The sequence below is a fragment of the Seriola lalandi genome, unplaced genomic scaffold (genome assembly GCF_002814215.2).
Source record: "Seriola lalandi dorsalis isolate HSWRI2012SDOR001 ecotype SW California unplaced genomic scaffold, Sedor1 jcf7180002053538, whole genome shotgun sequence".
NCBI classification, from domain to species: Eukaryota; Metazoa; Chordata; class Actinopteri; order Carangiformes; family Carangidae; genus Seriola; species Seriola lalandi.
The window spans coordinates 923,772-947,950 of NW_019524091.1; the positions used below are offsets into that span (position 1 = coordinate 923,772).

The 24,179-nt window shown below is 40.0% G+C and overlaps 2 protein-coding genes across 2 annotated transcripts; one reads left to right on the forward strand and one right to left on the reverse strand.

The window, feature by feature from the left end:
* The first annotated feature begins 1,203 nt into the window (after positions 1-1,203).
* Positions 1,204-13,063, forward strand: LOC111651243 (collagen alpha-2(VI) chain-like). The gene is made up of 28 exons (XM_023401213.2): positions 1,204-1,363; positions 2,542-2,721; positions 3,938-4,548; positions 4,660-4,680; positions 4,804-4,869; positions 4,975-5,028; positions 5,160-5,204; positions 5,299-5,325; positions 5,420-5,446; positions 5,562-5,606; positions 5,701-5,754; positions 6,050-6,112; positions 8,244-8,306; positions 8,401-8,454; positions 8,549-8,584; positions 8,668-8,730; positions 9,161-9,223; positions 9,524-9,586; positions 9,732-9,794; positions 9,881-9,931; positions 10,011-10,109; positions 10,641-10,703; positions 10,814-10,849; positions 10,937-10,982; positions 11,093-11,245; positions 11,578-12,027; positions 12,121-12,159; positions 12,241-13,063. Exons 2-28 carry the CDS (start codon positions 2,556-2,558, stop codon positions 12,840-12,842), a joined length of 3,123 nt encoding a protein of 1,040 aa, XP_023256981.1. The 5' UTR covers positions 1,204-1,363; positions 2,542-2,555; the 3' UTR covers positions 12,843-13,063.
* On the reverse strand, positions 12,873-21,947 carry LOC111651244 (X-ray repair complementing 5). Its single transcript, XM_023401214.2, has 21 exons — positions 21,787-21,947; positions 21,391-21,504; positions 21,094-21,277; positions 19,986-20,034; positions 19,774-19,896; positions 19,222-19,401; positions 18,960-19,074; positions 18,542-18,680; positions 18,329-18,441; positions 18,172-18,234; positions 17,955-18,092; positions 17,766-17,856; positions 16,811-16,941; positions 16,415-16,611; positions 15,070-15,163; positions 14,884-14,953; positions 14,620-14,729; positions 14,259-14,355; positions 13,975-14,042; positions 13,788-13,862; positions 12,873-13,506 (listed from the first exon to the last, which is right to left on the reverse strand). Exons 1-21 carry the CDS (start codon positions 21,799-21,801, stop codon positions 13,492-13,494), a joined length of 2,181 nt encoding a protein of 726 aa, XP_023256982.1. The 5' UTR covers positions 21,802-21,947; the 3' UTR covers positions 12,873-13,491.
* Between the last annotated feature and the right edge of the window lie 2,232 nt (positions 21,948-24,179).

Below are 24,179 nucleotides of genomic sequence, written 5' to 3' on the forward strand. Positions count from 1 at the left end.
GCTAACTGCTAAGCTAAGGTAACTAGCATCTGAATAGCATGTAAACAACTGCTGAATTGGTGAAAGTCGCGAAAAGGTGCACAGAGCTCTGCGTGGTGGAGCAGAACTAGTTTAAATGTACAGCAGACAGTTAGACACTGTGATGAAGAAAACAACAAAATTTACTGTTCAGAGATGAGCAATAAACTACCAGTAACAGATACTCCATGAGACTGGAGATGAAACACTACGCTGTCTGCAGCATAGTGTCTCATCTCCATTACTCCACCAAACACAGTGAATGAGAAGACTGCGAGCATGTAAACATGAATATAAACAATGTAGGTTTCAAACTTTTAAGGAAAAAACAACAACTTTGCAGTTGTTTAATGAGCAAGGAAATACCTTTAACACAATTGTTAGACCTCAAAGATGAATGTAAACAATTAATGTAAACTGACTCTTTGTTTACAAGAAAATCCACTGGCAGAATATTCAACTTTAGTAAAAGTACTGCATTCAACATCCTTGTCAGTAAAGTATAGAAGCAATAAGAGCAAAATGTACCTAAAGTATCAAAAGTACAAGTGCTCCAAATGAAAGGAAATGGTCCTGGTGTGTTTTATTATATCTTATTCATGTGGATTAAATATTGATGCACTGATGTGTTGTAGCCTATCTTACAGTTTTAGTAGGTCAAAGTTGACCTATTTAATTCACTGTAAATCTTGACCTATGAAAAAAAGTACTCAAGATTCAATGTTTGTTTAATTTGACCTGTGGTCAATAAAATGGTTGCAGACTCATTTTCTGTCAATCAGCTAATGGACTAATCGAATAGTGGCTTCGAACTATAAACTTTGGAGAGTTACAGCAGCTAAATTCCAATATGACATCTCTCTTGCTGTATAGTCTTGAAACATAAACAGAGAGTGAGTGCGTGCAACTTTCTCCATGTAAGGATATGGAACAGTGGAGTTGATGTGTTTGTAAAGCTGCTGTTTGGACAGACTCAGTGACATTTATTCTGTCAGATCAGGCAGATAAATAGATTTTTGTATTTATTTAAAGCCACTTTATTTTCCAGAATTGTTCTTCTTGGTTATGGAGACTGTGCTGTCGCTGTTCTAAGTATCCAGCTGCTTTTTCACGCTCATCTAAACATCAAGCGGTGAAACTCCCTGCACGCGGACGCGCTCGTGCGTCATTTGAGAATAAAAACGGACGGCCCCTCGCGCCGAGCTGACCCTGACTGAGCCTGCTGATACGGAAACTCTGTGATTGAGATGATTATCCGAAGTTTACAGACTGTGGAAATTGCCTGAATTTCCTGACAAGTCTCAAGTCTGAGCTTGGATTTTACCTCCTCAGTCCTTTCGTCGCGGTGAGTAGGCTGCGACTTCATTTGAACTTAAAAGTTAAGTTTGGTGTAGCCTCATGTTTTGCGCACCTACTGATCCGCAGCGTTTAATATCAGATCTTTAGTCGTCTGTTTGTCTTCTCTTGATTTTAAAGCTGTACTTTAGTATGAAGAGTGAAATTATTCAGAGCACATATTGTGTAATAAGGCCAGGCCAGTGGATGTTAATGTAGACTTCTAATGGATGTAGGCTTTACTCCCATGTAACTTATTAGCAGCAAAATGTACTTAAAACGTCCTCATCATCCAGAATGGCCATGTTTAGGGCGTTATATTATTATATATCATAGTACATTGGACCATAGTTATTGATGCACTGTCCATAACCAGTATTTTAAAATTGTGGCTGGTTGAGGTGCGGCTAAATCAGATTATTTTATATTCTGTGTAACAGTGCATCAATTTTTTAAGAGGAGCTAATACTTTGGATGTAAAACTGCAAGTAACCTGTTATCAGTTAAATAAATATAGTGGAGTAAAAGGTTCTATATTTCTCTGTGAAATGCAGTAGAGTAGAAGTATAAACTAACATAAAATGGAAATACTCAAGTAAAGTACTTCAGTCCACCACTGTTTTCTTTGTGTTTTGATGTTCTTGACAGGAAATGGTTTGGAAAGCCCCGCTGTGGATTGCGGTTTCACTAAACCATCAGTTCATCAGATCATTTTTATTTGTTGATGTTGGTTAAAGGGAATTTTATGCATTTCCAGATCAAGTCTTCCTCACCTATACAGCAGACACCACTGTCTTAACAGCTCAAACAAAACAACTCTACTCTTATGGGAGGTTATTTCCCTACACAAAATCTCATCCAGGTCCTAGTTAGTCTTACTTGTGTTTTGGGGTTCTTGAGATTAAATAGATTGGAAACCCACCGCCCTGGATCTCAGCTTCACTAAACAGGTGGGAAGCAACAACCAGAAATTTCATTTCAGCCACAATTCAAATATTTTTTCCACACAGTGTGGTTATTCACTGTCATTGTTTAAAACAACGATAAACATTCCTTAGCTCTGTCGAGCCGCCTTCTGTGAAGTCTCACTTGTCTGACAGCTATTTCCTGCATTTAAAGGGAGCTTTGGAGTTAAAAGTAAGCCTTCAACAACTGTCCTGTCCACTCTTCTCTGTATTTATTTTTTAGGGGTTGCAGGAAAAATGGAGATGATTTCAGGGTTCATTTTTCTGTGTATGCTCCAAGCTGCAATCCCTCAACGTCTGACCCCTCGTGGGCCAAGGCCAATACCTGGGCAAGGTGACATTGGACCACCAACTCCACCTCCAATCCTACCTGAGCCCACACCAGAACCTGGAAGTTGTGAGAGTGAGTTCTACTGACTACTTTTCAGCTCAATAAAACATGATTATAATGTGCAAATTTTTGGGGATTTGCCCCACAAGAATATAGGCTTTTGTGTATTCAGTAGTGGAAGAAGTGGTGGTTGGAGTATTCAGATATTACTCCATTAAAAGTCTTGTATGCAAGATATTAATTAAGTTAAAGTAAACAAGTATTGGCAACAATATTAAGTATCAAAAATAAAAGTACTCATTATATAGAATGGTCCCTGTTAGTGCTACACTATCATATCATTGGATTATTATTACTGATACATTGACATGGTCAGCACCTAGAGTTTATTTTGATTGATTTATATACATTTTAGTTGTTAAATCTACAAGAATACATCAAAATGTATCAGCTTATCATCTGAAAAGTAGCTATTAACAAAAGCTTTTGAAAAAAATATAAATATAGTAAAAAGTACAATATTTCCCTATTAAATGTAGGGAACTTTACTGACTCAAGTAAAGTAAAAGTACCTCAAAGCCATACTTAAGTACCAGTGGTGGAAAAAGTGTTTAGATCCGCTGCTAAGTACACAAAGAATGCTACACAGTAAAAATACTCCATTAACAATAAAGGGCTGGCATTGAAAAGTATAATCAGGAAAGTGTACTTAAAGTATCAAATACTCAATGCAGGAAAATTTCCCCTGTGAGTGTGAATTATTATATATTATATCATTAGATCATTATAACTCATTAATGCATTAATGTTTAAGCAGTTTTTTTCTGTTGTGGTAGGTTGAGGTGGAGCTAATTTCTAACTACTTTATGTAGAGCTGTGACATCTTCACATTACTTGTTTTGTCCAACCATTAGTACAAAGCTCAAATTTATTAAAAGTAAAATTGAATTAAACATTATAATTTTTATGAAAATTATTAAATAAGCATTAGATCTTCATAACTGAAAAACTAGTATCATATTTGATAAGCTCTTCTTATGTTTTGTATGCAAAAATCTTATATTTATAAAGTAACTAAAGCTGAATGAAAAGTATAATGTTTCCCTATGAAATGTAGTGGAGTGGAAGTATATAGTGGCATGAAAAGATTATACTCAAGTAAAGTACAAGTACCTCAAATTTGTACTTAATTACGTTCCACCACTGCATATAATACATTGTAATATGTGTCAAAGGCAACAAACTGTGCAGTAAAGGTACTTAAACTTGAGTCACTCTTCTCCTGCAGCTGGGATAATCGATTGTCCCATCAAGCTGTTTTTCACCATCGACACCTCAGAGTCCATCGCCTTACAGGAGTCCCCGATCAGTGTCCTGGTGGACAACATCATAGAGTTCACCAAGATCTTTGTCCAGAGGCTGGCCGATGAGGAGTACAGAGGCCAGATCCAGATCAGCTGGTCTATAGGAGGCCTGTATTTCTCCCAGAAGCAGGTTGTCTTCAGCCAGTTTACGACCAAAGAGAACTTCATCAGGAATCTCGGTGGGATCGTATACCTGGGCAAAGGCACCTATATCGACTGTGCTGTGAAAAACATGACCCACCATCTGACCCAGCACTACACAGGGAAGAGGGCTGCCCTCTTCTCTGTCGTCATTACTGATGGCCATGTGACAGGAAACCCATGTGGAGGGATGAAGGTGATGGCAGAGAGGGCCCGGGAGAAAGGGATCCATATTTTCTCAGTGGCATCGTCCAGACGAGTCGATGAATTAGCGATGAGCGAGATAGCCAGCTCCCCCCAGGGAGTTTACCGTGACGACTACATAGCTGTGGATATTGTTGACGGGCGACCAAAAATAAAGACTGAATCCATCGATCGTATAATTCAGGCCATGGTGAGCCGAAATGTTTTTCCCTTGTTGCCTTGAATGATTGTGTTTTGATTCAGCTTTCATTACAGTATCACTATCAGGCACTTTTCACTTACTGCTGTCTTTTCTTTGCAGAAATATCAAGCGTATTTACAGGTAAGAATGATTAGATGTATACTATTAACAAGACTAGTATTTAAAAAAGGGGGTTTTGGATACATTGCTGCTTTTACGTATTACCACATTTAATATTGTTTTATTTTCCTCCTTGCTCTTTAGTGTTACAAACCAAAATGCTTCGAGTCTCCTGGGATGCCTGGACCAAAAGGGTTTCCAGGTCAGAAAGTGAGTAAGGGGAAACAAAATCAATACAATATATGAATGATGTGTGTATATTTCTGCTTGTACCATATATTTTGTTAAAATGTCAATATTTCTTCTTATGTATAGGGTGCAAAAGGAAACACAGGTCAACCTGGGCCAAAAGGTTACAAAGGTAGACAGGTAGGAAGTAGTAGAGAGAACATATGTCTACAGGAATTTAATAAAAAGCAAGTCATTGTTAAACTTTAAAAAATCTATTTAAACAGACTGTATCATCATTTTAATGCTAAATATAATTTACTATATTTCAGGGTGATCCTGGCATTGAAGGTCCAATCGGACAACCTGGTCCAAAGGTTTGTTCAGGCTGATAATTATTTTTGCTTTGTAGTTATCTAAGGTCCCTTTTGTTTAATCTCAGTAACATGTCCTTCTGTGCCTTTTTTACAGGGAGAGGTTGGTTTCAAAGGTGACAAGGTGAGAGCTAAACTTTATATTCCTGCTCTTCTGTTCCATTTGTCAAATTGAGAGAAGTTTTATTTGGATTAATACATCTGCTTTACCTCATCAGGGTGAAATCGGAACAAGTGGAGCCAAGGTAAATAATGTTTTTAATGTTATGCTTCCATACACATTTTCTTTTTATATCCTACTACACCCAACACTGTCAACTGTAGTCAAGTTTCTGTCTTCACTGACGTCCAAATTCTCAGGGTGCGGAAGGACAACCTGGCAGGAATGGAACCGATGGCCAAAAGGTGAGTTTTCATACAACACAGCAAAATGTACAGTTGACCATGACTTGTATATGCTCAGTATATTAATATATGATTGTTTCTCTGAAATCGTCAGGGTAAAATTGGCCGAATTGGAGCTCCTGGTTGCAAAGGTGATCCAGGTGATAACGTGAGTTTACTATTTATACAAGTTTATTTTTCGCATGTTAATGTCAAGGTCCTAGTATTTACTTTCATGTAAAACAGCTGTAGAACAGCTGCTACACATGTTAAATGTGATATATTGTGATTAAGGTGAGAACGTGGTGGTAAGATTATTAATAGGCCCGGTTCTATTCTAATCATCTTATTTAATCGTACTGATTAAAAGATGCATGTGGTTAGTTAAATTTTTAATCCATCAGCCACAGAGCTGTTTACTAGTTTACTTAACTACTGAATCATTTTGTTCTTGTCTCTTAAAGGGACCAAATGGTTACATTGGAGAAGTTGGTGACACTGGACCACCTGGTGACAAAGGAGTAAAGGTCTGTATTAAATCAAAACTAGGATCTTTTCTCTCCCATTAAATGAAGCAATTGAAAAAACAACATTTGGCCAACTTGTATCAGCCATGCAAGGGCTTTAGAATTGGTACACTGCTGATTGCTGTGTTTTGTGTTGTTTGTCAGTCCACCACTCTGTCCAAGTGAAAGCAAAATATTTACAGTAACTGGAATTGATTCCCATGAAATTCAGTGGAGACCGTGGTAGGGCTTTAGTTTTTCCAGTGCATCCAAACTATGAGTGGACAGCAACTAGAAAAGGTAAAATATTTGGAGGGAAATTTAAGCTTGTTTTAACTGAAAAAATAGCATATCACAGAGCCTTGAACTTGACTCTCATCTGTTAGAGCAGCTGAGCAACATGCTATGCCAGGAAAACTGTTTTTCTGAGGACGGACAGCCTTGTTCGAGACCTCTGAAGTTCTGTCCATCTCTAGTGTTTTTAGCAATTCAAAAAATCTAGTGTTGTGCTCATTCATTTTTGTTTTCATGGTTGGAAAACAACTGACCTATCAAACCTTTTCAAGGCAAATGAGGCAATCATCTCCATGAGTGTGGCTATCAATGCATCTATTCAATGCATTTATTCACAGTCGACTTACAAAAGTAACAATCTGCACAAAAATGTTAATTGCTTATAGCAACCACTAATGTGGCGTCTGCATCAACCAAAAATGATATTGATGAAGCAGATGTGTTACTCAGTGAAGATTGGTTAGGGCAAAATAAAACTACTCCCAAACAGATATCACCTAACGCGAACACTACGTCAGACTGAATGATAAAGTAAAAATAAAATCACAATTCAGTCTCATTAACAAGCTAAATCAAACAAGGGACCTATTCATTGTGAGGCAACAGTGAAAATCATTGACCCAACATGCCTCCAATGCAGAGTGATCTGCAGAAGCACACACCTTCCTGAAGAGAAGTCGAGCTAGCCAACACCACACACCTGTGTGAGCTGGATAGTCAAGGGAAAGCACAAGGTTGTGAGGGAGACACGACAGTTCTCATTCAGACAGTAACTGCCCAAAATTACAGCTCACAGCTGTTAGATTTCAACATTTGTGTGTGGCAGCAGGTTGATGAACATGGATGTTAACACAGAGTTTAAATACTTTTAAGTTAAAAAGGGGGAAAAGTGAAAGATTCTGTTTCAGTGGCAGTGAATGAGAGGTCTCTCCAAGTAACATATATCAATTACAAACAAATGAACAAAGTTTTCTATGTGGAACTAGTTAGTGAGATTAAGTGAGACTACCATGTTAACGTTAACATTAGTTCAACTGCTGAATTCATGTATTAATAAACAGGAAACCTCCTATTTCAAAATGTTAATGATTGCTAGCTAGGTTTTAAGTGTAACTTTTTATAGTTTTTAAATATAAACAGCATATAATGTACATACTTTTTATTCAACTACATTGTCTATTAGAGTTAATATTGGAGTTTATTAGGATTAATACTGTGAGCAAAATGGGCTTTTTGGCTATTTATTCACTTTGGTTGACCTTTCTGTAGTTCTTTTGACAGAGTTCCCATATCTCTGACAAACAGGAGGCTGAATGGTTTTGCACATGATTACAACCTGAATGGGGTTACATGAATGTGGCCAAAGCAGCGGAGGCTTTGAAATACAGCTTGGTCGAATCTTGACTCAAGACTGACAAGCTTAGGCTGAGATATTTTAAAGTGGCCATTGCATTGAGGATAAACCGTGGATGTATTATTGATGCAGTGCTCCACAATAGTACCCTCTTCATGTCAATCAAAGTTTTTCATCCAAGGATTTCAGGCTTTCAAATGCGTGGCCTACACCCACATGTGCATTGAAGCCTGGCTGACTGCCCAAACAGAATAACACAAAGTGTATATTTTGAGATGACGCATCCTGGCTTTTAAGTGTATATTCATCCTTATGGTTCAAATTCAGTTTCTAAAGAGATTATTTTGAAGAGAACCATTTGATGTTTAATTGTTTTTGTCCACTAATGGCAAAGATACCAGAATAGCAAAGTTTTCTGTCCATCCACTGGGGCTGTAGACTTTAAGACATGTTAAATGTACATTAGCTAATGTCTTCAGTAATGTATTTTTATTTGTTGCTTAGGGTAATGATGGCCACCCTGGGAAGTCTGGGCGCACTGGTCCTCGGGGTGCACAAGGACCAAAGGTAACCTTCAAATTAAAATACCACTGAAATATCATTCAGAAATGAAGGTTTTTATTTAAAGGGAGAATAACTGGCCTGAATTTTTAATCCATAGGGTGAAAAAGGAAACCCTGGAAATCCAGGGCCAGCGGGAAAAAAGGGTACTCCGGTACAGAGGACATTTATTTCTTCATATAATCACTTCTGTTCTACTGTAAGTTGTTACAAAGCTGACTCTGAAATAAAACTATTAACTCTCGCAGGGGTCTATAGGCTTACCAGGACCTAAAGGCGTAGAGGTATGTCAAAGACTCATTTTTCTACTTTTAATCAAACTTTTTTTGTGAGAATGTAGCAATGATTTTTAAATAAATGTTAACAGGGAAGTAGAGGAGACTCTGGTAAAAAGGGAGCACCAGGACTTGATGGGCCAAAAGGAGAGAAGGTAAGTTCAGTGCTATATATATATATATATATATATATATATATATCACTCTAACTCTCAATTTCATCTAAAATAGGACTCAACTTACAGTAGTGTTTTGAAAAAAGAATTCTAAAGAGAACAAGAGGGAAAGAGAGCTAGTGATCTGAAAGCCAAGTAACAACTTACTCTGACAAATAAGTTTTGTTGACCTTACTTGAGATTTCAACATCATGACAAGTTACATGAGTTTCAAAACTCCCTGAAGTTTTATCCTTCCAGAGAAAGATCATAAACACATGCCTAGTCCGTACAGAACACTTCCTAATCAGATTCTCAGGAAATTTTCCTGAATTACCATTAATGTGTCTCAATGCCTGTTGTGTTTTGTATTCACTGGTTGATGATTAATGGTGTGGTGCAAATCCTGACACATTCATTTATTTTCGAGGGAGAACGTGGGCCACAAGGAGGCAGAGGTCGGACCGGGGAAGACGGATTCAAAGGCGCTAAGGTGAGGGAATTGTGCTGTGGGTGGATTTTGGCAGAGCGATGACTCAGCAGCTTCTGAAGAACTCAGCAAGTGTTCTGAGACCTCTGATATGGAAGTTAAGGCTTCATGTACTGGGTATCCTGCCAAAATAGCCTGAGTCTAAGTCTGTTATGATGAACAGTTTTCCAGGGAAATTGTTCTGCAGAAAATGTGTTCAGTGGCCTACTGTTCATTGCTAAATTCCCATCAGCATGAGTACTCTGTGTGGGCTGCAGTGAAGGTGATGTGCGGTAATGTTTTTTGTAACCCTTACTCTTCCAGGGAGACCAAGGACTACCAGGACCGAGGGGTCAGCCAGGAGAAGCAGGGGCAACAGGAGCAAATGTGTGTTGTTTATCATACATTATAGTGATCAACACCAACCGTTTCTGGTTGGAGTTTCTGCTTTAAGGGTATTCTTAACAAAATATGTGTAAAATAAACTGTAGACAGTGCATCTTTCATTGAAAGTGATCGTTTGTGGTTCCAGGGCACCAAGGGAAATCCAGGAGATTTGGGACCAAGGGGAGATTCTGGACCCCCTGGACCAAAGGTGGGGCAAAGAGTTCAACTTTTGTGATCATCAAATTCAGTAAAAAATTGCAGTGTTTGATGATCATTATTTTTTTTCCTCTAAAGGGAGACAAAGGAAGACAAGGATTCAGCTATCCTGGGCCTAGAGGACCCACTGTATGGTTCTATGTTTACCACATCAAACTTTTGCATGCCTTAAATGTTTTTATTTGACTCTAAAGTATTTCTGCCCCAGGGAGACAAAGGTGGTCCAGGCAGGAGAGGATTCGGGGGGGGCAGAGGTGACTGTGGTGCCAAAGGAGATCCTGGAGACAAAGGACCTCCAGGAAAACCTGTAAGATTGATCAATCAACCAAACAAGCAAGTAGATGAACAAAGCCAGGATAGAAATCCATTTAGCTCCGGTGCAACAGAACTACTCTGGACATGCAACCCTTAAAATATTTGCTGTGCATACTGCTCAGCCTCAAAGATTTTAAATGGCAGATTCACCCAAATTATGAAAAACATTATCACTTAACAGTAAAGGTATCTACCCATGCAGATAGGTTTCATTTTACTGCCCAAGTCTTAAGATACTGATTCTTTCTGAATTTTCTCCCACCCTCTAATACGATTGAGTGAAAGGAATTTGATGCTCACAGCACTGAATAAGTCCTTTTGAAAACTCAACAGCAATGTGTCTTTGCAAAAACAATGTCCCATGCAGTTGAACAATCCACAGACCTCACTGTGATCACTTTTCATTGGGACCTTTTCCCCAGTAGAAAGATGTTCCAGAAATCAATTCCAAAACAGAACTTCCAAAGAAACACAATACTATGCAGAAAAACAAGTCACTTGCAGTGAAAAATTTCTTTTTTAGGGGGAACCAGGTGAGCCAGGTGGGCCAGGAGAAAGAGGACCCAGAGGAAAACCTGGAACTGATGTAAGCAACTGAAGAATCACTTAAATAATGACTTGACCATGCATGCAAATTTTGAGATCCAATTGCATTGCTTTCTCTCTCTCTCCCTCTCTCTGCATGTGTGTGTGTAGGGTGGCCCAGGACCAGCGGGTGACCCTGGGCTTAGTGTGAGTAAACATTACAGTTTTGTTAATACTACATTATCTATATCTCTTTGGTTGTATTACATCTAACCCGCATACTTGTAACTGCAGGACTGTGATGTTATGACTTACATCAGGGAGACGTGTGGTTGTTGTGGTAAGCAGATATCCCCACCGTCATAAAGACATGCAGTGTGAGTGCGCTAAGTTAACGTTTTGTTGTCACTATCTTTCCATGCGATGAATAATGTTTGTCTTTTGTCTCAGACTGTGAGAAGCGTTGTGGACCTCTGGACATTGTATTTGTAATTGATAGCTCTGAGAGTGTTGGGCAAACAAACTTCACCCTGGAAAAGAACTTTGTTATCAACACCATCAACAGGCTGGGCAATATGGCCAGCGACCCTGCGTCACCAACCGGTACGGTCAAGCTAAAACACAGCACAGACATCACTGTAAATCCTTTTGCAGACAGAGTTTCAAGTGACAAGAGGTAGAGGTTGCCATAAAAGATTAACCATTTCCAAAGACTGAATCACTTAATCCACCACTGAATATACAGTTAGAGCCAATCATTTTTGGAAAGCCCCCAGCGCTCTTCACTAACTATACAATAGCAACAAAGTACAGATTGTCAGTGTTGCATATTTTTAGCCATCCAAAGTGTTAATAGTTAATATTTCAACTTCATGTTATAAACATTGTAAAACATACAAATTCTTTGTACTTCCATACATGTCTACGTCTTCTAGGCACGAGAGTCGGAGTTGTACAGTTCAGTCACACCTTTGAGGCAATTCATCTCAGTGACTCGAGCATAAACTCCATGTCTGCCTTTAAAACGGCAGTGAAGAACCTAAATTGGATTGCTGGGGGCACCTTCACACCATCAGCTCTAAAGTTTGCTTATGATAACGTCATCAGGAACAGCAAGAGGGCCCAAGCCAAAGTATCCGTGGTGGTGGTCACAGATGGCCGCTATGACCCGAACGACAACGAGACACTGCTTCCTTACCTTTGTGGTCGCAGCAATGTTGTGGTGACTGCCATTGGGGTAGGTGATATGTTTCAAAAGCAACACGATGATAATATCGTGGGGTCTATAGCATGTGGCAGGAGGGAACGTGTCAAAAAGATGAAGAATTTCGTGGACTTGGTGGCTGAGGACTTCATAGGATCAATAGAGACTGTGCTCTGCCCGGGTAAGCCTGTACCAATACACTCAACAGGATGACAAAACTGGTCCATCTTACCATTTGTCTGACCTAGAGTATGTCCATGTGATTCCCTTCCAGACCCAGTGATTGTGTGCCCTGATCTCCCCTGTATAAGTGGTAAGTGTTAGTCATGGCTAGAATCTATATTCAGTGTTTAAATGGAGTGCAGCTAAGTGAGTGATTTTTCTGTCCTTATAGAACCTGATGTAGCTCCATGTGTCGAGCGGCCGGTGGATTTGGTGTTTCTACTAGATGGCTCAGAGCGCCTTGGGACGGTGAACTTCCAGCAAGTCCGTGAATTTTTGAGGAAGGTGGCAGAAAGACTGGGACTGGCCCGGAGCAAGACTGATGGTATGCGTGCCCGCTTAGCACTCCTAGAGTTCGGCAAGGAGAACGAGAACCACTTAGCCTTCCCTCTCACACACGACCCTGCCATCATCGAAGACGGCATAGCACGCTTGCCTTATCTGGATTCTTCCTCTAGCGTGGGGCCTGCCATCTTTCACACCATCAACAACATCTTGGGTAGACAAAATGTTCGCAACACAAGACCCAATGCAGAGCTTTCATTTGTTTTCATCACAGACGGCATCACTGGCAACAGCAACCTGGACGAGGCAGTTAGTGCGATGCGTTCTGCACAGGTTGTCTCCACGGTGATAGCCACTGGAAGTGACGTTGACCAAGAAGTCCTAACAAAGCTGGCCATGGGTGACCAGAACGCAATCTTTAAAGGAAAATTTATGTCTGATCTAACCCGGTCCAGTTTATTTGACCGTTTCATCCAGTGGGTATGTTAAAGAGAGACCATGCTCATGTGGACATGCGTATCATGCTGGTGCTACTGCTCTTTATCTAGCATTTTAAACACAGGATTCTCGTATGCACTGTACAATTTTCAAATGTTACTGCAACTGTATTCATCAGTATTGTGTCATACAAATACATAGTACAACAAGTTGAGCATTCTTCTACCAACAAGCTTTACTGATCAAAGATAATAAACTTGCACTTTGTTGGACACTGAAATCCTGTCTTTTGTAAAGTCCCAAATGTTACTAGTGCACATAACTCCTGACATTAAAAGCAATCACTGTAGCCAACATTAATACTCATTACCATGGAATTATAACAGGACGTTCATAAAATTTACTTTGAGATTAGACATTTCAGACAAAACATATGTAAGCCGTCAACAGTTTTGGTAAATGCTAAACACAAGAGTCGTCTTCTTAAAACAGTACGGGTGTAAACAACAGTTAAGTAAACACTTCTCTGTGCAGTATTGCATGTAGTTACTCAATATCACCAGTTGCAAAGTATCAGGGGTCTCCAAGCTGGAGGCAGAACAATGGATGTCTGAATTGGTTTGGTTTGGTCGGGATGAATTATAGCATTCTTCTCATTTCTCTGCATGTTCACTGCAGACACTCCCATTGCCTCCCCTTCTTACATCATGTCCAGCTGCAAAGGAAGAGGAAAAAAAAGGAAGTAAGACTGGAGAGTTTATATTAGAAGTCTCAACCGCCCAGACTCATTATCAGACGCTCATTGAGTCATATCCTGCAGAAACAGAGGAAATAGTTTTGGTGATGTATCTCTTAACACAGATACAAAGATACTCATACCACAAAAAGCCCTGCAAATAAAATGATCAATTTATAAAAATATATTTGACTTAGGGGCACATCAATTAAATTTTCAAAACCTGAAAAGGGTCACAGAAAACTCACACCAACACTTACCAAGTCATCAACATCTCCTGTGTCTTCTGCTGGTGGAGCAGCCACCTCTTCCTTCTTCTCCTCGGCAATCAGAAACTGAGGAAAAAGTAGGCTTCAGTCAGTAATATGGACTGTCTCAAAATCACCTTAATTTAAAATATTCAGTGGCTCGTTTCTCAACAAAAATTGGAAATATCTTTTAAGTCACCTGATTAGCTTCGTTTTTGGACACGATGCTTCCTTCAACCTCGTCCTTGCTGATCAAAGTTATGGCATCTGTCGAACAGCAATAATTAACTCCACAAACACTGAACTCCTTTAGGAGACTTGTGATTCAGGCTGCGGGGCATTTTTAAGCATCCCTCAGCTCCCATTTTTGTGTTATTTACTACTATTACTATTTACTTTTGCACTAAAGAAACTATGCAAATGTCATCTCATTCCAAGGGAGGAATGATTTGAGAGAGCCCAAAGTAAAGAGTGTTATCATACCTTGAATAAGCAGGTCCCAGAAGACCTCCAGCCCTCTGTTTGGGATGCTCCTTTTCAGGGACTGGAGGTAGCTATTGTACAGATCAGCATTTCCCAGCTGAATTACGAAAGACATGAAACACTCAAAATCCATTTATAAGTCTCCTAAAAGCTCACATCTATATGCAGACATATAAGCGCACACTCTCACAAGAATTGGCCTCGGTTCAAGTCACAAGAAATGAAATAGACTCACTGTAATCTCCTCAAAATGACTCAATCTCCATGCAGTCTGATATTTTAATATAATTTCACACAAACTCTTATATGGAAACCCCCACATCATGCATTTCCCATTGGAAGACAGTGAGTGTTTATTTACCTTAACGGACTGCTCTCTAAAAGCCTGGATACAGGTGATGCTTTTCATGTAGTACTGTGTGTTCTTGTTGCTAAGCAACTGCTCTATCCTGTGAGTCAGTTGCTGACAGGCTGGGAAGGACATAGGGGTCACCACAACCAAACAAAGAGATAAACACAATTACAAGGGCTGAACATGAGTCAGAACAATTTATAAAAGAAGAACTAGAAAAATGTTTATCGGTCCAGCTTGCCAAGGAAAAAGGACAGAAAAAGTGGACCTCACCATCTCCAAATGGAATACTCTTCCTCTTGATCAGAGTGCGGAAGTCTCGGGCTGGATCCACGCTTCCCACCTGGTTAAGTGTTTAATATTAGTCACTATTAAAGTGAAAGGCAAATTTTAAAGAATGCCGTGTGACTTTATTTGAAATAGCTGATTTTTGGTGATAATCTCTCCCCTGATTCTCACCGAAGTAACAGAGCCTTCAGCAATGTCAGCCAGGTTATACTCCTCCTCCTCCTCTTCATCTCCTTTTACCTTCTTGGCATCCGGCTCCTCAGAGCTGTAAATCACAAAAGGGTCAGTTACAATACTGAAAATAGTTTTGTAAACTATTATTTTAGTAATCAGTAAAACTTCAGCCACACACCCCTTCAATGTTACAACAATGACAACCAGACACCTAGAGATGGGATCACACCAGCTGTGACACCCATCAACATGTTGATGTTCCAAACCACGAGTGCTGAGTTATCATTAGAACATTATTACATGAGTTCTCATGGGTCAGACCACACCCATCTTCATTTTGATCTCAACTACACATCAGTAAGGTTTAGTGACTGCACCTTGTACGGCTGTTATGTTATGTTATCACATTGACAATATCTGTCCACAGACAGACAGACATAAAATCCTGCCAAAAACCGCCTCCGACTACGACTAGCTGTGGAGAAGCCGGCCCAGTGACGTGGGGCTCTCTCAGTTGTCTGACTAATGCTCGTTGGGTTTTTTGATAATAGAGATTTTCAGAGTGAAGTGGCAATTTTTGGTGCGTTTCAATGAAAAATCTAATACATTACAAAAATGCCTTAGTGAGATGAGATGAGAAAAGTAGCATTGGTTGCTGGGTAACAGACATTAAAGTTGGTGACTTATGTTGGATGGAGTATTTAGGATTACCTAAAATAAGATAGGAGTTAAGGATTTTAACGTTAGTTAGGATTTGCCTCTGTAATACAAACTGGGAAAAATACTATCTTATACTCTTCCATTCTTAACTTAAGATAGGACATTTCTGTAACATGGCCACAGGACCACATTTGACATGATCTCTCACACACAGACAGACACACACACAGACACACACACACACACACACACACACACACACGAAAACTTGTATGCCTCCACCAACTAGTCAAGTTGCGGGAGATATGGTCATATAGATATTGAATAACGTCCAGTTTGTGTAAAACTTTATGATGTCACTGTGAAGTTTACCTTTGAACTTTTAGATATAAAGTGTTCTAACAGACATTTTATATCCAAACAGTTATGGCCAAACCATAATGGCTAACCTTGGCCATTGACCACCAAATTTTAATCAGGTCCCAGTCAAGGTTTGTGCCAATTTTGAGGAAATTCCCTGAAGGTGTTACCAAGATATCGCGCTCACAAGAATGTGACAGACGGACAGATGGACAAGCCAAAAACGCAATGCCTCTGTGCGGGCAATACCAGCCACGCTGTCACGACAAACAGCCTCGTCCATGACATTTAAAGACCCACCACCATACTCAATCAAACTTACTCTTTGCCAAAAATCTGAGCACTTGTCTTCAACTTCTTTTTCTTCTCCACTTCCGTTAGAGTAAACTTCCTTTTCATCTCCTCTAGTGGAGCTCGGCAACGTTCATTAATGACCTCAGGGCACTCTAGAGCAGCCTTCAGCCACGGCTCCATGGGGGGAAGGGGGGTACCGGGGTTTACTGCTCGATGATGCAGACACTGAAAGAAAGGTTGAGTAAAGAAGGCGAGACAGATGGTGACTGAGAGAGATGCAATTCTGGTTGGGTATCAACAGCCGCTAGCTGATGAAGCTCTATTCAGGCAGATGAAAGCTTTTTCCATCTGTCTCACTTTTGCCATCTGCCCCAACTCAGATTAGGAGTGTTGTATATCTGAAATACAAAATGTACTGCAGTACCTGGAAGTGTCTCTGGAAGGCAGGGTTTGGAATGTGGTGGACCTTGAACATGTCCTTTTGTTCTCCGTTCTCATCTTCCTCCACCAACATCATGGAGTCAATCAGAGAGTCCACAGCAGACAGCTGAGTGTCTGGGGAAATCACATGTTACTCAACACTACATTCAAGTCTATTCCCCCATCGATGCATACCACAAAAAAGCCCTGCAAATAAAATGATCAATTTATGATGAATTTATTATTAAACTACCCAACAGCATATAAAGTCAGTCAATCAGTGCAATTCCAATACATGTATAAATATACCACTCTGAATGAAGCCATTTTACATTTTAGTACTTTAAATTTTGATACTTAAAAGTACATGTTCCTGCCGATACTTCTGTACATTTATGTCAGGAAGACTTAGAATGCAGGGCTTTTATTTGTAATCGAATATTTTGGACTGGTACTGGTACTTTTACTTCAATAAAATATCACAATAACTTCTTCCACCAGTGGCAGTCAGTATCAGTCATGGAGGTCTGAATCTGTGCCATATGTATATGTAACAGCAGCTGTATGTAGGCATGCCGACGTGTGCCATCTACAGGCAGCAAAAGTGGAGGTGCAGTGCTAAAACTGCAGCAGCTTTTATTTTCTGCGCCTGTAGGAGGCAAAATGGACATGTTTACATCCGCAGGCCTAAGCAGGAGGATTAGTCCGACACAGAAAAGACTCCTGTGGCAAAGAATCTGCTGCATGTTAAACACGAATGTGCAAGCTTGTGCGTGAATTACGGGCCCCATTCCATGAGGTGCTTCAGATTTAGAAAGAACTTACATAACGTCAGCTGTGAGGATGAACCAGAGCTTGTGCCACACGAGTGAAATCTTTTAACCAAGTTCAATACTGTCAGTGCTTTTGAAGCAACAAGAGTTAATACTTTGAATAAACATGACATGCAGAAACCGTACCTGATGGAGTTAACTTTTTGTTGTTTTCAAGAGAAGGAAATGTGAACTGTCTGAGGTCTTCTGTGAAGGGCAGTTGGACGTACATTAGACACTATGGAGGGCGAGAGATGGGCCGTCACCTCTGTACTATTTCAAAAAGGTTGAGTGAATAAACTTGAAAACAGCATGTTTAGGACTCTATTATCTCACCTCATAGTCCTGCTTGATACAAGGGAAAGCTGCTCCGACTTGAGGGTTGCTGCGTCGGTCATACGCATAACGGACAATGGCCACCATTTTGAGCTCATCCAATGCCCGGATGACAGCGGACAGTGCTACTCCTGCATGCTGCTCAGACACAAGCATGTCAGTATCAATGTATGTATATGTAGACACAAGCAGTGTATCCGGTTCTCTCTATTCTCACCTCATCGTCCCTGGCAGCAAACAACTTGATGACCTGACTTCCCATGAACTGATGACGATGTACCTGTAAGCAGACAGTAAAAAGAAACGCAAAGTTGTTTTACTTGAATGCCTTTTAGATGTCACATTTAATCACACTGTCATAAAAACTACAATACCATGCTCTGTTTGGTAAAGCCCAGAACAGCAAAGCACTTCCCATCATGCTTGTATTTCATCTGCTCTTGATCCACTTTGGAGAAGGGAACAATGTCACTTCCATAACGAAAACCTGGAAAGGGAGAAAAAGTGGACTTAAATTACAAATGAAGTCAGTGTGTGATTTCACTGGGTGCTGAGGGGTAAACTCTGATTTCAAACCACTTCTTCACCTTGAATGGTATCATCCTTTTGCACCTCTGTCTCGTTGTCATCATCCAGACAGTAGACAGTCTCTCTCTTCACGTCCTCTTTCATGGTGGTTTGAGCCTCAACTGTAATCCACATCTTCTTCAGCTTCTCCTCTGTCACCTGTTGGACATCACGAGTAGTATTTGTGGCAGACGAAAGCTTCTGGTTTCCTTAGCAATGCTATGTGACTATTATTGATGATCTATGTTCTGTGTAAATTTGTCTAGTTGTTTGTAGTGATGGAGCAGCTTAAAAGCTTAAAAACTACAGTGTTATGACTACACATGGATATGCAGTCCACAATTAAGACAGGACAGGATTCAGCGCTTGTTCACCAGCCAATGACAACTGACTTTTCAATAAAGCTGTTGTGGTAAGTGCACTTCACAGTCAACTTACAGCTTTATACCCAACAACACGTATGGACAGAGAGCTGCCAATCGTCAGCTGACAGGGCCAGGCCATGGGTCTCCTCTCAATCCGCTTGAACATGCACAGCTGCTCAATTGCATTCCTACAGCAGGAGCGAAGTGCAAGGAAAGCAAAGTTTATGGCGTTAACTACTTTTGAATGTAGAAAGAAATCCAAAGACAAACAAGAAAAAAAAGTTGAAGTTAGACACACAAACTAATTATCCGGTGTTTAATAAGAGCTCTCCAACCTGAATGTATAAATTTGATCCAGACCGTCCTCCTCATCCAGACTTAGCAACATGTGTTTCATCATGTCCAGGCCCTGCCTCTGTTCCCCGGACAGACCTTTGCCTGTCCCTGGGTGACTGTGGCCCCTTCCGTTCGCATCCCCTCCATCCTCCTCATCCTCCTCCACAGGGAACGGCAAACTGGTCATGTAAACATTCAAGAAGTTGCATAAAGAATCCTAAAAGTGACCAAATGTCAGGAAACTAGCCAGATCAGTTTAACATCAAAAAAGCTTTGATAAGAACACATTTTATCCACAGTGACTTCTGACAAGTGCACAATAAGTGTTAAATGACTCAAGACAAAGGTGCCTGAGTTTGAAGATATGCAGAATAAAATAAAATAAAATGTACATTATTTTTTAAAGCAAAAAATGAATCAAATATTGTTAAAATGTCAGCTACCAGCAGAATAAACTATAGCTCTCAAATAGCCTGATTTTGTTGCTGTATCACATATAGCAATAAATATTAGTTTTTAAATTACACATTGTTAAAATGCTTGAACCTTACAAGAACTGCAAGGTGATGCCAGCACGTTTAAGGTTGTCAATAATAACATCCAGCTGGTCTGAACTGGCCTGGGTGCTGAGGTCAGTCAGGAGGGCAATGTTGAGACGATCATACTTCTTCCCACTGAAAAGAAATCCCAAACACAATCTCAGCCACACCAGTAATTTATTCAGCACAGTGAAGCTGATTATGAGATACAGACAACCTCTTACCTGGTTGCTGTCTGAAGGAGATCCATGCAGACAACAAGCGCATCCAGCCCTATTGAACAGTGGTTAGGGAGCTAACATTATATTACATATCATTCAGCTAGTAAATTTACAGGAATTAGATCACACGTATTAAGATTCACTGTCAAAAATAGGCACAAATGCACTTAAAATTTGCTGTCCAGTCAAATGTTTATAGGTTGTCCACTTTAGCTTGGAGCTTTTGACTGATGGGACCAAAGAGCTGTACTTAGGTCATGTAAAGCATTGACACTTGAGCAAGTTCTACTTGCTGAGTAAGGCCGTGGAATCGCTAGAAAAGTGGACTTTGCATTTAAATTATTTACCACCGATAAGAATAAATTTCCATTCTCATGTTGTTTTTGTTGGAAATATTCCACAGACATCAAAGCCCACACACATCCTTGATCTACCCACACTGGTATTTTCAATTACTGCGCCTATACAGACATCTACTCAGGCCTATTTGGATATGTACGGCTCATTTGGGCATATAAACGGAGATGAGCAATTAGTAAATTGTTAATCACACCTGTGCTTTTCCTGCTATGACAAGTTGCCTGCAGTGAAAAGGTTCAATGAGGGGCTTTCAGGAAGCCCTTTATTATTACAACGGGTTTGAAGAAAAAAGAAAAATCCCTGGAAGTTATGTAGCATAGCATGAAGTGAATGATATCTTTAAAAGCCTCTATCTTAGAACATGTAAATTAATATCACAATGTCAATATTTATTGTAATGTAATACATCTTCTGAAAAAACTAACCCAACTGAACTAACAACCCAACAGGTGTGTTTGTTTTGGCTGATTCAGAAAATTAAATATCTCACAAAATAAGATCACATTGGTGTAAAATCACAAAATCCCCCAAAAAATTCACAAACAATAAGCGACTCATGGTGAGTCTGGTTCAAGTCAGCTCCTAACACCAATCAATGCTACCTGAGAATGAAGATTGTTATTTGTATCTGCATATAACTAATTCTTCCACTGCGGCATTCAGTTTGTTAGATTAAATTCAATTTCAAGCCTATATACCTTAAAAAACTGATTTTTTTAAAACATATTCAACATTTCAAGCAAAAGGATACAATCCACCTGCTGACTCTCTGGCTGGATCTGATTCTCAATTTCCTCCAGTAGGTCAAAATCAGGCATCATGATGTTGCGGTGGACGGTGATGTTCTGGTACTGGCCGTCCCGGGCCAGAGGGTTTTTGGTGGAATCGGTGCCAAAAAGAACTAAAGCCAGTTCATCCTTAGTCTCAGCAAAAACCTGTCAGAAGACAAAATACATGTCCAGTGTGCATAAAAGATGACAGACACTTCTCATGATAGTAGTTTTGATGTGTTCATTGTTATGAAAAATGGATAAATGGATAAATGTACCTGACGCTGGATAAACTTCTGGATGACTTTTTTGGCGAGTTCAAAGGGAGGCTCTTCACCCGGGGCAGAGTTCGACATGGAGAACCCCACATCCATGCACAGCACCAGCGCTGACTACAGAGAGTAAACAACACAACACACACAAGTAGATGTTTTAATTTTTCATGTGTTATTTTAAGGCCAATTGTTCCCATGTTGTCACAACTACTAGAGACTGAGTTTGTATTCATTCAACACGGGGCTAGTCATTCAGTTTCAACGTGTCTCAACATGTCCACTCGTCTGAAATTTGTGACAACTACTTATTCATCAAAGAAACGTTACTGAACACTAACGCTGTTTGTGGTGATTACTTAATCAATTTCATTTCTAAAAATTTAAAACAAGGTAACTTACTTTAGCCCCTGCCATCTTTCTTTTTCCCTCCTGTGTCACTCTGTTATGGCTCCGGAGAGAAACTGTTATCGGTTCAAAAGAGGTTCGGTAATAATTGTTCCGCAGTTGTCTCAACGAGCTTCGCACAGATCTATAGGGTCAGCTGCCCACCGTAGTTTAGGATATACCTGCTCACAAAAACCATGGATGTGTTAGTGGAGCCGTGGCCAGCTGTGATAATGATATTGTTATTCGTGGTCTTTTTGAGCTTATGAGGTGCCATAAGATATAGTTCAAACGCCCCCTAGCGTTTCAGGGGGGCACAGAGTGAAATTATACATGGTGCAAATCGACTAGCGGCTAATTTCTGGCCTGTTGCCAGGATTTCAGGAATATTGAGGTCAAATAAAAATACTCATAATTAAGTTAATGAATAAAAACATAATATCCATAGAATAAAACTGTTTAATAAATTGGATTTTCCATTTCTATTTATTTATTTTATAAGTTGTCTTTCCCCACATAAAGATAAGAAAATAAGGTCGGTACATACAACCCCAATTCCAAAGAAGTTGGGACATTGTGTAAAATGTAAATAAAAACAGAATACAGTGATTTGCAAATCCTTTTTGACCTACATTCAATTGAATACACTACAAAGACAAGATATTTAAAGTTCAAACTGAAAAACTTTTGGTTTTTTTTGCAAATATTCACTCATTTTGAATTTGATGCCTGCAACACGTTCCAAAAAAGCTGGGACAGGGGCAACAAAAGATTGGGAAAGTTGAGGAATACTCAAAAATCACCTGTTTGGAACATTCCACAGGTGAACAGGTTAATTGGAAACAGGTGAGTGTCATGATTGGGTATAAAATGAGCAAAGGCTAAGTCATTCACAAGCAAGGATAGGCCGAGGTTCACCACTTTGTGAACAACTGCGTGAGCAAATAGTCCAACAGTTTAATAACAACGTTTCTCAACGTACAATTGCAAGGAGGTTAGGGATTTCATTATCTACAATCCATAATATCGTCAAAAGATTCAGAGAATCTGGACAAATCTCTGCGTGTAAGCGGCAAGGCCGAAAACCAACATTGAATGCCCGTGACCTTCGATCCCTCAGGCGGTACTGCATTAAAAACCGACATCATTTTGTAAAGGATATTACCACCTGGGCTCAGGAACACTTTGGAAAACCATTGTCAGTTAACACAGTTCGACGCTACATCTACAAGTGCAAGTTAAAACTTGCAAAGCGAAAGCCGTATATCAACAACACCCTGAAACGGCGCTGGCTTCTCTGGGCCTGAGCTCATCTGAGATGGACTGACGCAAAGTGGAAAAGTGTGCTGTGGTCTGACGAGTCCACATTTCAAATTGTTTTTGGAAACCATGGACGTCGTGTTCTCCGGGCTAAAGACGAAAAGGACCATCCAGATTGTTATCAGCGCAAAGTTCAAAAGCCAGCATCTGTGATGGTATGGGGTTGTGTTAGTGCCCATGGCATGGGTAACTTGCAGGCACCATTAATGCAGAAAGGTACATACAGGTTTTGGAGCAACATGCGCTGCCATCCAAGCGACGTCTTTTTCAGGGACATCCCTGCTTATTTCAGCAAGACAATGCCAAGCCACATTCTGCACATACAACAGCGTGGCTTCGTAGTAAAAGAGTGCAGGTACTAGACTGGCCTGTCTGCAGTCCAGACCTGTCTCCCATTGAAAATGTGTGGTGCATTATGAAGCGCAAAATACGGGAGCAGAGACCCCGGACTGTTGAGCAACTGAAGTCGTACATCAAGCAAGAATGGGAGGGAATTCCAGTCAATTCGATGCCCCTGTCCCAGCTTTTTTGGAACGTGTTGCAGGCATCAAATTCAAAATGAGTGAATATTTGCAAAAAAAAAATAGTTTTTCAGTTTGAACTTTAAATATCTTGTCTTTATAGTGTATTCAATTTTACACAATGTCCCAACTTCTTTGGAATTGGGGTTGTAAACATTCTCCATACAAGGAATAAAATTCTTGAGGGGAAATACTAAAACCTAAAATTTCCAGAAAAATTACAGAGGTCATGGACCACACCTCACCCTCTTCAGTTGTATTGTAGTCATGGTCTGGTCTCATTTGTGCAGATTTTACACATAGACTAAGTTGTGTGTTTTAACCTTGAATTGTTTTAACATTAGGGTAACAAAATCTGAGGGTAAAACGGGACAGTACAGGTTGGTAAGTATGTATTGGCCCTAACATTTTTAGTACACTACTGAGCTTGCACTGGGACATACTACAGATTTTCTTCAGTAGGCATATTCAGATCTCCAAGTACACATAACTATGGAGCATACAATGCAGGGATATATGCTGACTTTTCCCGTTAATTGTGAGTGTATGTAACCACCGGAAACAGTG

Coding starts and splice junctions, on each gene's coding strand:
- LOC111651243 (XM_023401213.2), top strand. CDS start 2,556: ATGGAGATGATTTCAGGGTTCATTTTTCTGTGTATGCTCCAAGCTGCA. Junction 8,307..8,400: donor GGGGTGCACAAGGACCAAAG/GTAACCTTCAAA, acceptor TTTAATCCATAG/GGTGAAAAAGGAAACCCTGG. Junction 8,585..8,667: donor CAGGACCTAAAGGCGTAGAG/GTATGTCAAAGA, acceptor AAATGTTAACAG/GGAAGTAGAGGAGACTCTGG.
- LOC111651244 (XM_023401214.2), bottom strand. Junction 19,075..19,221: donor GATCAAATTTATACATTCAG/GTTGGAGAGCTC, acceptor CTCCTGCTGTAG/GAATGCAATTGAGCAGCTGT. Junction 14,730..14,883: donor GAGTATTCCATTTGGAGATG/GTGAGGTCCACT, acceptor TGTCCTTCCCAG/CCTGTCAGCAACTGACTCAC.